The sequence below is a fragment of the Lactuca saligna genome, chromosome 1, assembly GCF_052625555.1.
Source record: "Lactuca saligna cultivar CGN05327 chromosome 1, ASM5262555v1, whole genome shotgun sequence".
Taxonomy (NCBI): domain Eukaryota; kingdom Viridiplantae; phylum Streptophyta; class Magnoliopsida; order Asterales; family Asteraceae; genus Lactuca; species Lactuca saligna.
The window spans coordinates 23,618,763-23,630,000 of NC_136417.1; the positions used below are offsets into that span (position 1 = coordinate 23,618,763).

General features: G+C 31.0%; 2 protein-coding genes across 3 annotated transcripts; one reads left to right on the top strand and one right to left on the bottom strand.

Moving 5' to 3' along the window:
- The first annotated feature begins 3,637 nt into the window (after nt 1-3,637).
- LOC145028897 (uncharacterized) lies at nt 3,638-4,094 on the top strand. The gene has a single exon (XM_078977605.1). The coding sequence runs from the start codon at nt 3,767-3,769 to the stop codon at nt 3,974-3,976; it is 210 nt and encodes a 69-aa protein (XP_078833731.1). The 5' UTR covers nt 3,638-3,766; the 3' UTR covers nt 3,977-4,094.
- A 190-nt stretch (nt 4,095-4,284) lies between these two features.
- LOC145028879 (agamous-like MADS-box protein MADS4) lies at nt 4,285-9,550 on the bottom strand. Of its 2 annotated transcripts, none has more exons than XM_078977601.1 (8): nt 9,275-9,550; nt 9,040-9,121; nt 7,500-7,567; nt 7,323-7,422; nt 7,067-7,108; nt 6,909-6,950; nt 4,637-4,794; nt 4,285-4,556 (listed from the first exon to the last, which is right to left on the bottom strand). In XM_078977601.1, exons 1-8 carry the CDS (start codon nt 9,457-9,459, stop codon nt 4,484-4,486), a joined length of 750 nt encoding a protein of 249 aa, XP_078833727.1. In that variant the 5' UTR covers nt 9,460-9,550; the 3' UTR covers nt 4,285-4,483. The 2 variants fall into 2 exon arrangements, with proteins under 2 accessions (XP_078833727.1, XP_078833720.1); XM_078977594.1 differs by having other exon boundaries at nt 4,637-4,803; nt 9,275-9,546.
- Between the last annotated feature and the right edge of the window lie 1,688 nt (nt 9,551-11,238).

The following is an 11,238-nucleotide window of genomic DNA, read 5'->3' on the forward strand; positions in this document are numbered from 1 at the left end:
GAAAGATTTTTACATCGCTCACTTTACAATACTAAAACTACAGAAAAAGAAGCCGGATTACGAGGGACTGAAATGTTCGACGGATAACAAGAGAAAGACTCTTGAATCAAAAGAATGATGCAAGAAATATGAGAGCCCGGAGACTCTTATTTATAGTAATTGAATTTTCAAATATCACCCTCTATATTTACTTAAATGACTAAATACTCTTTTATAATACTATTTAAAATAGATTTAATGATATTTGTACTAAATTAATTTCAAAAGTACTCAACACTAGTCTTATAACGACCGCTCGTTAATACCTTTCTAATGATATATACATATGTGTGTGTGTGTGTGTGTGTGTGTGTGTGTGTATATATATATATATGATTTACACTTTATTTTAATACGTAAATGTGCTATTAAAAAGTATAACTCGTTCATACAAACTCCGTTTTTGACATTCTTTATATCCACGTGTAGCTATCGACGAGATCTACAACTTTCGTTTAGACTTCACCGGCTAATTTTGAATTTATATTTTTGTCCATATTTTTATAAAATTATATGATTTTGCTAAAATCATAACTCTCTCGTAAGGACTCTGTTTTTTACATTCTTTTTCTCAAAATTCTTATTTTAAGGAGTATTACGATTTTCTTTTTGGTCGTATTAGCTAAAAGCAATCATTCTCTTCATAGTTTTTTACGTAATACATTCGTTGTGCACGACTGACTTTTATATCTTATAAAAATCATATCTAATTCATACAGATTCGGATTTTATACGAAATTTATATTTGTTTTAGCGCACTTATTTTTACAATTTACGTACGATTAGACTAATTTTTCCTATTTTATTATATTATAATCATCATGAAACATATAATATTCACATAATTCTTCTTTATTAAATCAAGTAGTTTACAATTATTGACCATAACTATTACTTTGGTTAAGATTATTTATCCTAGATAAAAAAATCATTTTTAACGCTTATTATTGAATAGCCTGAATCTGCGGGTGTTATAGAGAGAAAGAGAGAAGAGACAATGAGTCCTATTTATAATTTATGTAAAGACAAAATTGCAAAAATGGTCTCTGTGGTATGTATTTTTTTAGGGTTTTAGTCCAAACTCTGACTTTTTTGGATTCACGGTCCTTTTGGCCATGTTTGTACGTAAATTTGATCCCTCGTAAAATTAAAATGACTATAACGCCCTTTTGATATATATTTTTTTGTTTTTTCTATTTAATTTAAATAAAAAGAAAATAAAATAAATAAATAATTTGGGCCCACACACACACACACACATATATATATATATATATATATATATATATATATATATATATATATATATATATATATATATATATATATATATATATATATATATATATATATATATATATATATATATATATATATATATATATATATCTTTTTATTTAAACTAAATCTCACCCTGTATCCCCAGATTCATACACATTTAATATACATTGTACAACTTTTATATAAATCCAATCAAGAAATCTTTTATGCTTCCAAACCCAGAAAATGAAGAGTCGGATGTATCTCTCACAGTGGGGGATGTGATGGCTGATCGGAGTCTTCATGGTGGAAGCAACTCAAAAAAGGAAAAAAAAAATCGCAGTGGTGGTGATGGGTGTCGCACAGTGGCAATTCCGTTGTACTGTTCGTTTGTTTTTTCTGGCATAAACTCAGGGAGAGGGACGAGGAAGGTGCAAATTGATCTGAGGAGAAGATTCTGACAGCAACAACAATGGTGGTGGGTTGCGTCGACGAGGGGTGACAGGAGGTAGATGAAGTAACTCGGGAATGGTGGGTCGAAAAGTCTCACAGTGGCAATGAGGTGGTGACCTTGCTGCCCTGTTTTACTTCTGTCGGTAATGAACGAGACGGTGAGGGATGAGGGAAAGGAGGTGGCTTGGTGGTTGGAGGTTGCTCCGGAAGTTGAGCGGAGTTGGGATGGTTGTTTACGATGGGGAAAAGGTGGTGGCAGTGGGGTGGTGTAGCTTCTTCCTGCTCTACATCAGAAAGCTTAGCTGAGAAGCGATGAAATTGATTTTTGGTTTAATTTGAAATCGATTTTGGGTTTAATTGTAGGAGTTGAAGGTATTACAAATTTGGAATATATATTTGATTCTTCTGTGAATCTTAATCATTGTCTAATCACCGCTACCTGATGTTGTAATATTTATACCTAAACAACCTCGTGAGTGTATAAGTACTGATTTTAGAAGAAGAAGAGTTATTATGTTGATTTGGGGATGTATGAAGAATACGAAGAAAATGAAATTCTTCAGGAGAGAGATAGAGAAAGAGAGAGGAGGGGGGGGGGGCTTGTTATTTTTTTAATTATTTTTTAATTATTAAAATAAATAAATTAGTATTAGATTTAAAAAGAAATAAAGGGAAAACGGAAAATAAATACCATAAGGGTATTACAGTCATTTCACTATTTATATGGACAAAAAACGCAATGAAACTAGCTCAAAAGGACCATGAATCCACAAAAATCGAGGTTTGGACTAAATCCCTAAAAAATGCATACCACAGGACCATTTTTGCAATTTTGTCTTATGTAAATTATATGCAAATGCAAATTATCTGAGTTCAAATCATTTCTTTATATGCAACCAAGAAACTTCCCAAAACCCTGGAAATCCCTCAAAAAAAAAGTCCATACCATGGAGAGTTCTAGAATTGTTTATTTTTGTTCACCCATTACACATTTAGTTAATTCTAATTAATCCTGAATCAATTGTAGATTAATTTTGATTAATAATTAACTAATTCTTATTAATTTCACATTAATTTATTAATCATATAAATTAACAAATCAATTATTTAACCATTATCATATCAATTTATTAAGCACATAATAACTTAACAAATTAATTATATATTTCTAACTAATATATTAATCATATAATATATTAATAAATCATTTTTCCATCATTTTCACTTAGTTTATTAATTATATAATAATCTAATAAATTATCTTTCTCCATCCTAATATCATTTCTAGCTATTTCTGATTATAACTTTATAACCAATTTAGTTATAAATTTATATCAATTTAGTTATGAACTTAAACGTTTTAATCCAACATTAGTAACTCTTTCAATTAAGAGACCATGGGTTCGAGTCTTATTAGAGACGGATGGTAATTTAGGAGTATATTGATTTGTCCATGAAAATAAAAGTTATGCTATTATAAATTGATAAATTCTTTTTTAACATTTTTCATGAATGAGTCTGTTTTGTATAAAAAAAAAAAAAAAATCATAATCTCTTTATATGATTCATATAGCAAATTCGTAAAATATCAAGAATTTTACACACATTTGGCTTTGAAAACGTTTTCTAGTAGGCAGTTGCCAAAACAATTTTGTAGATACTTTAACAAAACAATTATTATCATAAAAAATATTTGAAAATTAATATTTTCTTTTCACTTCACCTTGGACCTCTAGGTTCCAGCCTACAGCATCTTTTTACGAGCCACGGTCGGCCTCTGTTCACTTCTTAGCTCGAGGGTCACACACCACCAAATGCATCGCACGTGAAAGCATCGCATAATTCGCAAAACCCCACGTAACGATGTCTCCCCGTGAATCCGAATTTCACCATCTTTAATTTAAGCTCTCATTCACAGATCATAATCTACAGTTTCAGGCTTTCATCACCTATAGATCTGATAAAAATCACAAGGTTTCTTTTACCTGCGTCAAGCTCAAGTTCACCGGCGGCAATGGCGGATTGGGGCCCGGTTCTAGTGGCGGTGGTGCTGTTTGTGCTATTATCGCCAGGATTACTGTTCCAGTTGCCGGGTCACAACAGGGTGGTGGAGTTCGGCAGCATGCGGACCAGCGGCGCCGCCGTGATCGTTCATGCTGTTATCTTTTTCGGCATTCTCACCCTCTTCCTGATCACCATCGGCGTTCATGTATACGCCGGCTAGTAATTTAAACTTTAAACTTTAAACCCCTTACTTGTTTGGTTTATGTGCTTTTTAAGCCCTTCATCTATGATCTATTTGCTCTTTAACCCCTTAATCTATTACATTGACCAGTTCATTACATTACTTCATCATTCCATTAATTCCGTCCTCCAACCAAGTGAACCAACTATTTATTGTTGGCATGAAAGATATACAACATGCAAGATGATAAATCTTTTTAAAAGTAATTATATAAGCTTTAAAAGAAACATATTTTCATTCAATTTCTGTTTTAAGAAATATATTTTAAGATGAGAAAAAGCAAAGTATGTTCCTTCAAACCGGATTGGTTACACCACAATTTAATACAGCTTGATAGATTGAATCTAAATTCGGTTAAGATTGATAAAAGTCACAACAAAACATAAACATATCAAATTTAAGATTAGATAGAACAAATTTTCCCCAACATGCAACACCATATGTAGTAAATCAGATTTAGCAACAAAAGACCGAATCTTGTTAATTTCAAGCTGGCCAACCTTGCATTTGATGGTTCACATTCGTAGAAGTCACCCCAGACATTTGTTCCGTTTGGTACCTAAAATTTTATGAATATCAAGCATAAAAATCCATCTTTTTATTTTTTGAAATATTAATCTTAAAATGGAGTTTTCTTACCCAATTTGCAAAGTAGTTTTACAGCCAGTTGCGTGATAGAAAGCGTCACGTGAGGGTTGAGACAGTTGGTGTTGATGATGCCCATAAATCATGCCATTTGCATGTGCATGTGCATGTGCATCCCATTGGAGCGCCTCTGCTTGGCTTTCTTCTTCTAACTGTGACCACTACAAGTTTCTAAGGCTCAAATGTTCGAAAACTAGAGATAAAATATAAAGGAAGATATGCAAGAAATACCAATGTACTTTCATTAACTACTCAGTGTATTATAACAATCTACTTTCATTTCTATATATTAAAGCATTGTTAATTTCAGTTTATATGATATTAAGATATTGTACTATGGAAAATCTAACGATTACAACATTATACTTTTAAGAGTAAAATTACTGAAATCGTCCCTATGATTTGGTTAAAATTGAACGTTTAGTCCCTAACTTTTTTTTTTTTTTGTACTCGGATCGTCCCTATGGTTTGATTTTGTTGCATTTTTCGTCTCTATGGTTTGATTTTGTTGCGTTTTTCGCTCTTAATACATAAAGTTAGGGACCAAAGATGCAATTTTGACCAAACCACAAGAACGAAAAATACAACAAAATCAAACCACAGGGACGATCTGAATGCAAAATAAAAATTAGGGACCAAATATGCAATTTTAACTAAACCACAGTAACGATTTCAGTAATTTACTCTACTTTTAAAAAAATCTTATTAAACATGTACATCTTGAAAAATCTACCAAGTAGCGATGAAAATTGTGTTATATTTTTCGATATATGTCATTTTTATATAACCGGGTAGATTTAAAAAGTTAAAAAAGTAAATGGAAGTAGGATATTGATAAAAAAAAAAAGGGTAAATTACACAAATGGTCCTTGTGGTTTGGGGTAGTCTGCGTAGTTGGTCCCTAACAATATTTTTTAACTCGGTCCATCCTTACTTTATTTTTTTGTTGCACGCTTGGTCCCTGATAGACATAAAATGACAAGATTACCCTTATTATATATTTTTCATTATTAATATATTATTATAAAGTATAAATAAAACATAAATTTAAAAAAACAACTTAAATAAAATAAAAAAAAATTGTATATTATCGTCATCATCCCTTCATACCCTATTATCTTCATCCCCATTCCTTTTCCTTCTTCCTTACCACCTGCATCTTTCCCTCTTCTTTAAACTCAAGAACCCTAATGGACAACTAAACCTACCATCGTCGGACACCACTTACAGGCCGCCACCACCGGTCGGAAACCTCAGCAAAGCCATCGACCATGTCTCACCACCTTTATACTCTATCTAAGCCACTCTAAAGCCTCCATCGAGCGGTCGCAAAGCGTCGATCTGCACTATAAAGCCACCATCGACTGTCAAAATCATCCACCACCTATCTACTTCACTGGAAACCACTCTAAAGGCGCCATCGGTCCTGATTTTCACTCCAAAGTCACGATATTTCGATGAAACGACAATCATTTGGTTTAAAAAACATGAAGCAGATTGGAAACGACCACCAAATCTCTCCTTGTGTTTATCTCTTTCACTGGAAGGCTTGACAAAGTACCGATGGTTTGAGAGCATCATGACGGGATTCAAATGTTATATGCTTCATTAATCGTTTCAGACTGGGTTTCATCATGAAAGTGTTAGGGTTTCAAACATTTTGATTTCAAATTTTAATTCTGATTTATAGGTTTCATCTGATTTTAATTTTGGATTTCTAGTTTTAATGTCTTTGTTGCTTAACTAGGTTCAGTTTCAATTTCTAATTTCTAGGGCTCTTAATTGTAGTAGTGGTAATGACTGGAGGTTGGTGGTGGCGGTGGCGAGAAGAAATTTTTTGGGTGCAATGATTAGAGGTTAGTGGCGATGGTGCCCAGAAGTAATTTTCCAGTGACCACGCGTGCCCAGAAGGATTGGGATAGGGATGGGTTACATTTTAATTTATTTTCATTTTTTAAATAATTAATATATATATATATATATATATATATATATATATATATATATATATATATATATATATATATATAAAACAATAAATAAAAAAGAAATGGATGAGGGTAAATTAGTCATTTTAGAACGGACAAGGACCAAGCGTGCAACAAAAATATAAAGTAGGGACCGACCGAGTTAAAAAAAATTGTTAGGGACCAATCATGCATATTACCCTAAACACAGGGACCATCCGTGTAATTTACCCAAAAAAAAATCAATGAAAGTACATTTTTAGTCCTTGCATTTAACCAAAAGATAAGCATGTGCATACTCTTAGTCGAAGGGTCTTGTTGGACTCGTAAAGTTGGTGTTCCTGAAAACAAAATTAAAACGTATCCAAATGCAATTACCATTAAGCCAAGAATTTAAGATAATAAAATTCACGATCTAATTTATTTTAAAATTTAAAATCCAAAAACTAGTTCGTACCATTTTCTGTTGTTCATAGAGCTTATCCAGCAGCGATTGAGTCTGTGCAAACAAGATGGTAGGAAATTACGAACAAAAAAAATAAAAAAGTTAAAATTTTTATTCTATTTTTTAGATAAAGAAACATGAATCCAATATGGATTCGCGTTTTTGTTGATATGGTAAAAGGTCAAGGTGTTGACTTTCAAGAGTCAAGTAATATCTAGTAGCATTTGAGAATGAACTTCGAAGAATAAGCTGTAAATAACAAATGTACCCTTATTGTTCTAATCTGTTTCAATGAACAATTAAGTTGTCTTTCAAGTGACTCGAGCTCGTTGGTGGTTAAGGAATCTATCTCCTCGCCATAGTAATTCCTGAAAGTTACCGCAGTAAAAAGTAAAAAACGAGTTCACAATGGATTTGTGCAAACTGCAATTTCAAGGGTTCTTGCCTTTCGAGTTGTTTCAGGGCGTCGTAGCGCTCTTTAAGCCTCATGTATTCTTGGTAACTGCTTTGTTCCTAATCTCCACAAAAATATTCCCATAATAATTAATAATAAACATATTCATAAAGCGTCTATTTATATTATTATAAACCTAGAAATTTCGTAAATCAACCCAAGTAAAAATTTGACATTTACTATTGGAGATGATAAAACTCAAACCTGTCTATGAAAACATTTGCTTAAAGGTAAATTGCTTATTTGTTCAATAATTTACTATCTTTCTGTTATTTGTGTAATAATGTGGATTATATCCAAATTACGCACCTACATTTCAAATTAGCATATAACAATACAACATTGTATGTATATTAATGTTTAACTGATAAAACATAGTTAATTTGTTATATTGTCCCTGTGGAAAACGAATTTGCTGTTTAAATTGGTAAAATATAACACTTTGTTAAGTAAAAACATTTACCTTTTTAAATGTACATATATGACATAATAGTTATTTAAGTAATTTTGGAAAGTTTTTTTTATAGATATAAAAGTTTTTCTAATATACGCTAAATAACTATGAAGCAGAAGCGACAAATGAACCGATTAGATATCATGTCAAAAGTTTAAACATATAATTATACAGAATTATACATAAATGGCTCACAATTACAGTCTATTTAATAGTTATAAAATAACTAAATATTTGGAAATATAGTGTTTTATAGCATATTAATTAAAGTTATCCACGCATAATATAAAATCAAAATAAATGTATCTAAAAGTTTTTTTTGGTTCATCTAGAAGAGCAAAGTGGTTACCTTTATAGAGTCTAATTTTTTTTATTATATATTTTTATTTAAAAATAAAAAATTATAATAAAGATAGGGTCTATTTTTTCTTATTCTTACGTGCTTTTGAAAATATTTAATTTTTCAGAACAGTAGAAAAAATATAATAAAAATTAGTATCTTTATAAAACTACTAATATATTTTTTTTGTAAATACATAGTTTTAATTGTATATATAAAAATATACAAAACTAATATATTAATGGGTGAATTTTATTAATTTAGAAAGTCTTGGTTATATAATTCATTTAATAAAAATCATCTTATCATACAAATTAGTAAAAAAAAATACACATAAAGCATTAGAACCATATCATATATTAAAATAAATAACGTCAAGTTACAATATTGTGTGTTTCGATCTTAGATTGAATCATTGTATACTTTCAGGTAAAAAAAGTATTACTTAAATTTTAAAGAGTATATAAAATATCGAAATAATCATATTTAATTAGCCCTCGCTTAAAACCTTATTTTCCATATTCCCTATTCAGATTTCCTTTCGATCTCATATTAAAAAATAATCTTGTCAACTTCCCTTCATATAAGTTTTTCAAAATAAAATTTTCAAATCAATAAAGACATTGCATATTTGAAGGTTAATATATAATCTTTACGTCTAAATTCATATACAACGGATATTTAATTATTTGTAAGAAGCTAAGTATATCAAATAAACCACCAGTAACCGATCATACCTGAAGATCCTCTTTCGCCGGCTTTCTTTGTTCCGGTGGCCCAAAACTGCATTTCTCATACCTCTCAAGTGTCTTCAACATGCTTTTGATTTCAAAGAACATACAAGATAATTAGGGTTTCTTCGCTCCAATAGCCCGAATGTAAGATTCGAAATCAAAGTATTATAGAGGAAAAGTTGGTTGAAAAATCTGCAGGAATATTTGAAGAAGATATATAATTAGGGTTTGTTTATACCTTGAGGTACTGGAGAACTCATAGAGCTTGCCACGAGTGGAGAAGACGATGAGAGCAACCTCAGCATCGCAGAGAACAGAAAGCTCATAAGCTTTCTTGAGAAGCCCATTTCTTCTCTTGGCAAAGGTGACTTGCCTGTTTATTTTGTTCTCTATTCTCTTCAACTCTAACCTCCCTTTTCCCATTGTTTCTTTCTCTTCTTTCTTATTCTATCTCTCTTCTCTTCTATTCTCTTTTATAACCCTAAAGGTAACTTTGACCTTTAATACTCAAACCCACCTCAAAATAAATATTCCTTTATTTCCTTTAAAATCATTATTATATATTCTAGTTATCTCTAAGATGGCCTAAATATATTATGAAAAAACATGGGAGTTAATTGGGAAAAAGAAATAAAAGACAATGTATTCATATAACACCAAATTGTTGAAATGATAACAAACATGTCACTCAAAATAACACCAAGCATCAATTTAGTTTCATTTACATTAAACCAACCAAAATGACTAAAATGCCCTTGGTGGTTAAAAAAGAATCTTTAAATTAGGTTTCCACTGGTTTTGTTGCAAACTGGAACCGATGGGGGAAAGAAGGTGGTGTTGCAAGAGGGTAGGACGTTACATTTTTTAAAGAAAAAGTCTACAAGACTATCAAACTTACTAGTTTTCTTTTTTCTGTTTTGCATAAAAATTTTAAAGAAGAATGTGAAACAAAACGTGCACATTATCCCGTATATTTTTTCTTATTGTAACTAGCATATTGTAAATAGCATGAAAGTTACATAAATGATAAAGTTTAAGTGGCAAGTTTATAACATTCGTCTCGTCCTACATTATTATCTCCGAAATCAATAAGAAAACAAACGCTAGTTTTTAGAAAGGTGAATAAACCGAAACAGAAGACGAGATCTTTCTCCATCAATGCCAAAATATCACGATGATCTTATGCAACAAATAAGAATTTTCAAAAGGATGTGTACATGGATAAAGTAATAAAGAAATGAAGTTTGAGGAATTTATAAGATGTGAATCAATAAGTTATAGATTATTAATAATTTTAGTATATAATTTTAGTTTTTAGATTAGATTAGAAGTTACTAATTCGTTAGGTTATTGCTTTTGGCAACATGTGTAAAATGAAAAGAAAAGAAAAGTAGAATAATTATAGTAGAGTGGGGTAGGGGGAAATGAAAATGCATTAAATCTAAAGAAATATGGTGAAAAGAAAGGAAGACGGAAAAGATGACTGAAAGGAAGATGATACCTTAACACTTTGGTGGACATTTTAATGAATTTAACTGGTCCCACTTGGCTACGTGTCATCAGATCAACACATCGCTTCTGCTGGGTCTGATTGCTTCTGCTTCTATCCTCCACTCATTGTACTTGCTTATGCTGGGGTCCACCACACTCCAACAAAATGCCAATTGGGTTCTTTGTTTTGCAGTCTGTACAACTCGATGATGCAGGGTCCGGTTTTGGTATGAGTGAGAAAGTGGAGCTGTAAGTCCATTGGGGCATTATTGGAAATTACTTGTTGGCTACATGGGTCAACTGAAAATGGCAACTGCCCACTTCAATATCACTTTCCATAATTTACCCTTCGGTACTTCAGGGTTAATAATCATTTCATTTTTCATATACATTTTTCGAAATGAAAATCACATACAAAAAAACTTTTATCTTATTATTGTTTTAGTTATTTATTTATAGTATTTCAACTATTTTTTGATTATTTTAATATGACGAAGTTTTCAGATGATATTTTGTAAAAGATGTATTTTAAATATTTAGCAACGTGCGGCGATACCAATTTGTTTAATAAGTGGACTTTTGAAAATTATATTGATAAAAGTTACACCGTTACATTTGTTGATAGATAAATATATAAAGTCGATACAATTGACTAATTTCATTTTATACCATCCAATGAAAACATTATATATGATCGAACTCATATATAGG

Excerpts from the sequence above, each read along its gene's own strand:
- LOC145028879 (XM_078977594.1), bottom strand. The coding sequence starts at position 9,459 with ATGGGAAAAGGGAGGTTAGAGTTGAAGAGAATAGAGAACAAAATAAAC. Across the intron at positions 7,109-7,322 it reads AACAGATTAGAACAATAAGG|ACTCAATCGCTGCTGGATAA; the intron begins GTACATTTGTTA and ends TTGTTTGCACAG. Across the intron at positions 4,557-4,636 it reads AAAACTACTTTGCAAATTGG|GTACCAAACGGAACAAATGT; the intron begins GTAAGAAAACTC and ends ATAAAATTTTAG.
- LOC145028897 (XM_078977605.1), top strand. The coding sequence starts at position 3,767 with ATGGCGGATTGGGGCCCGGTTCTAGTGGCGGTGGTGCTGTTTGTGCTA.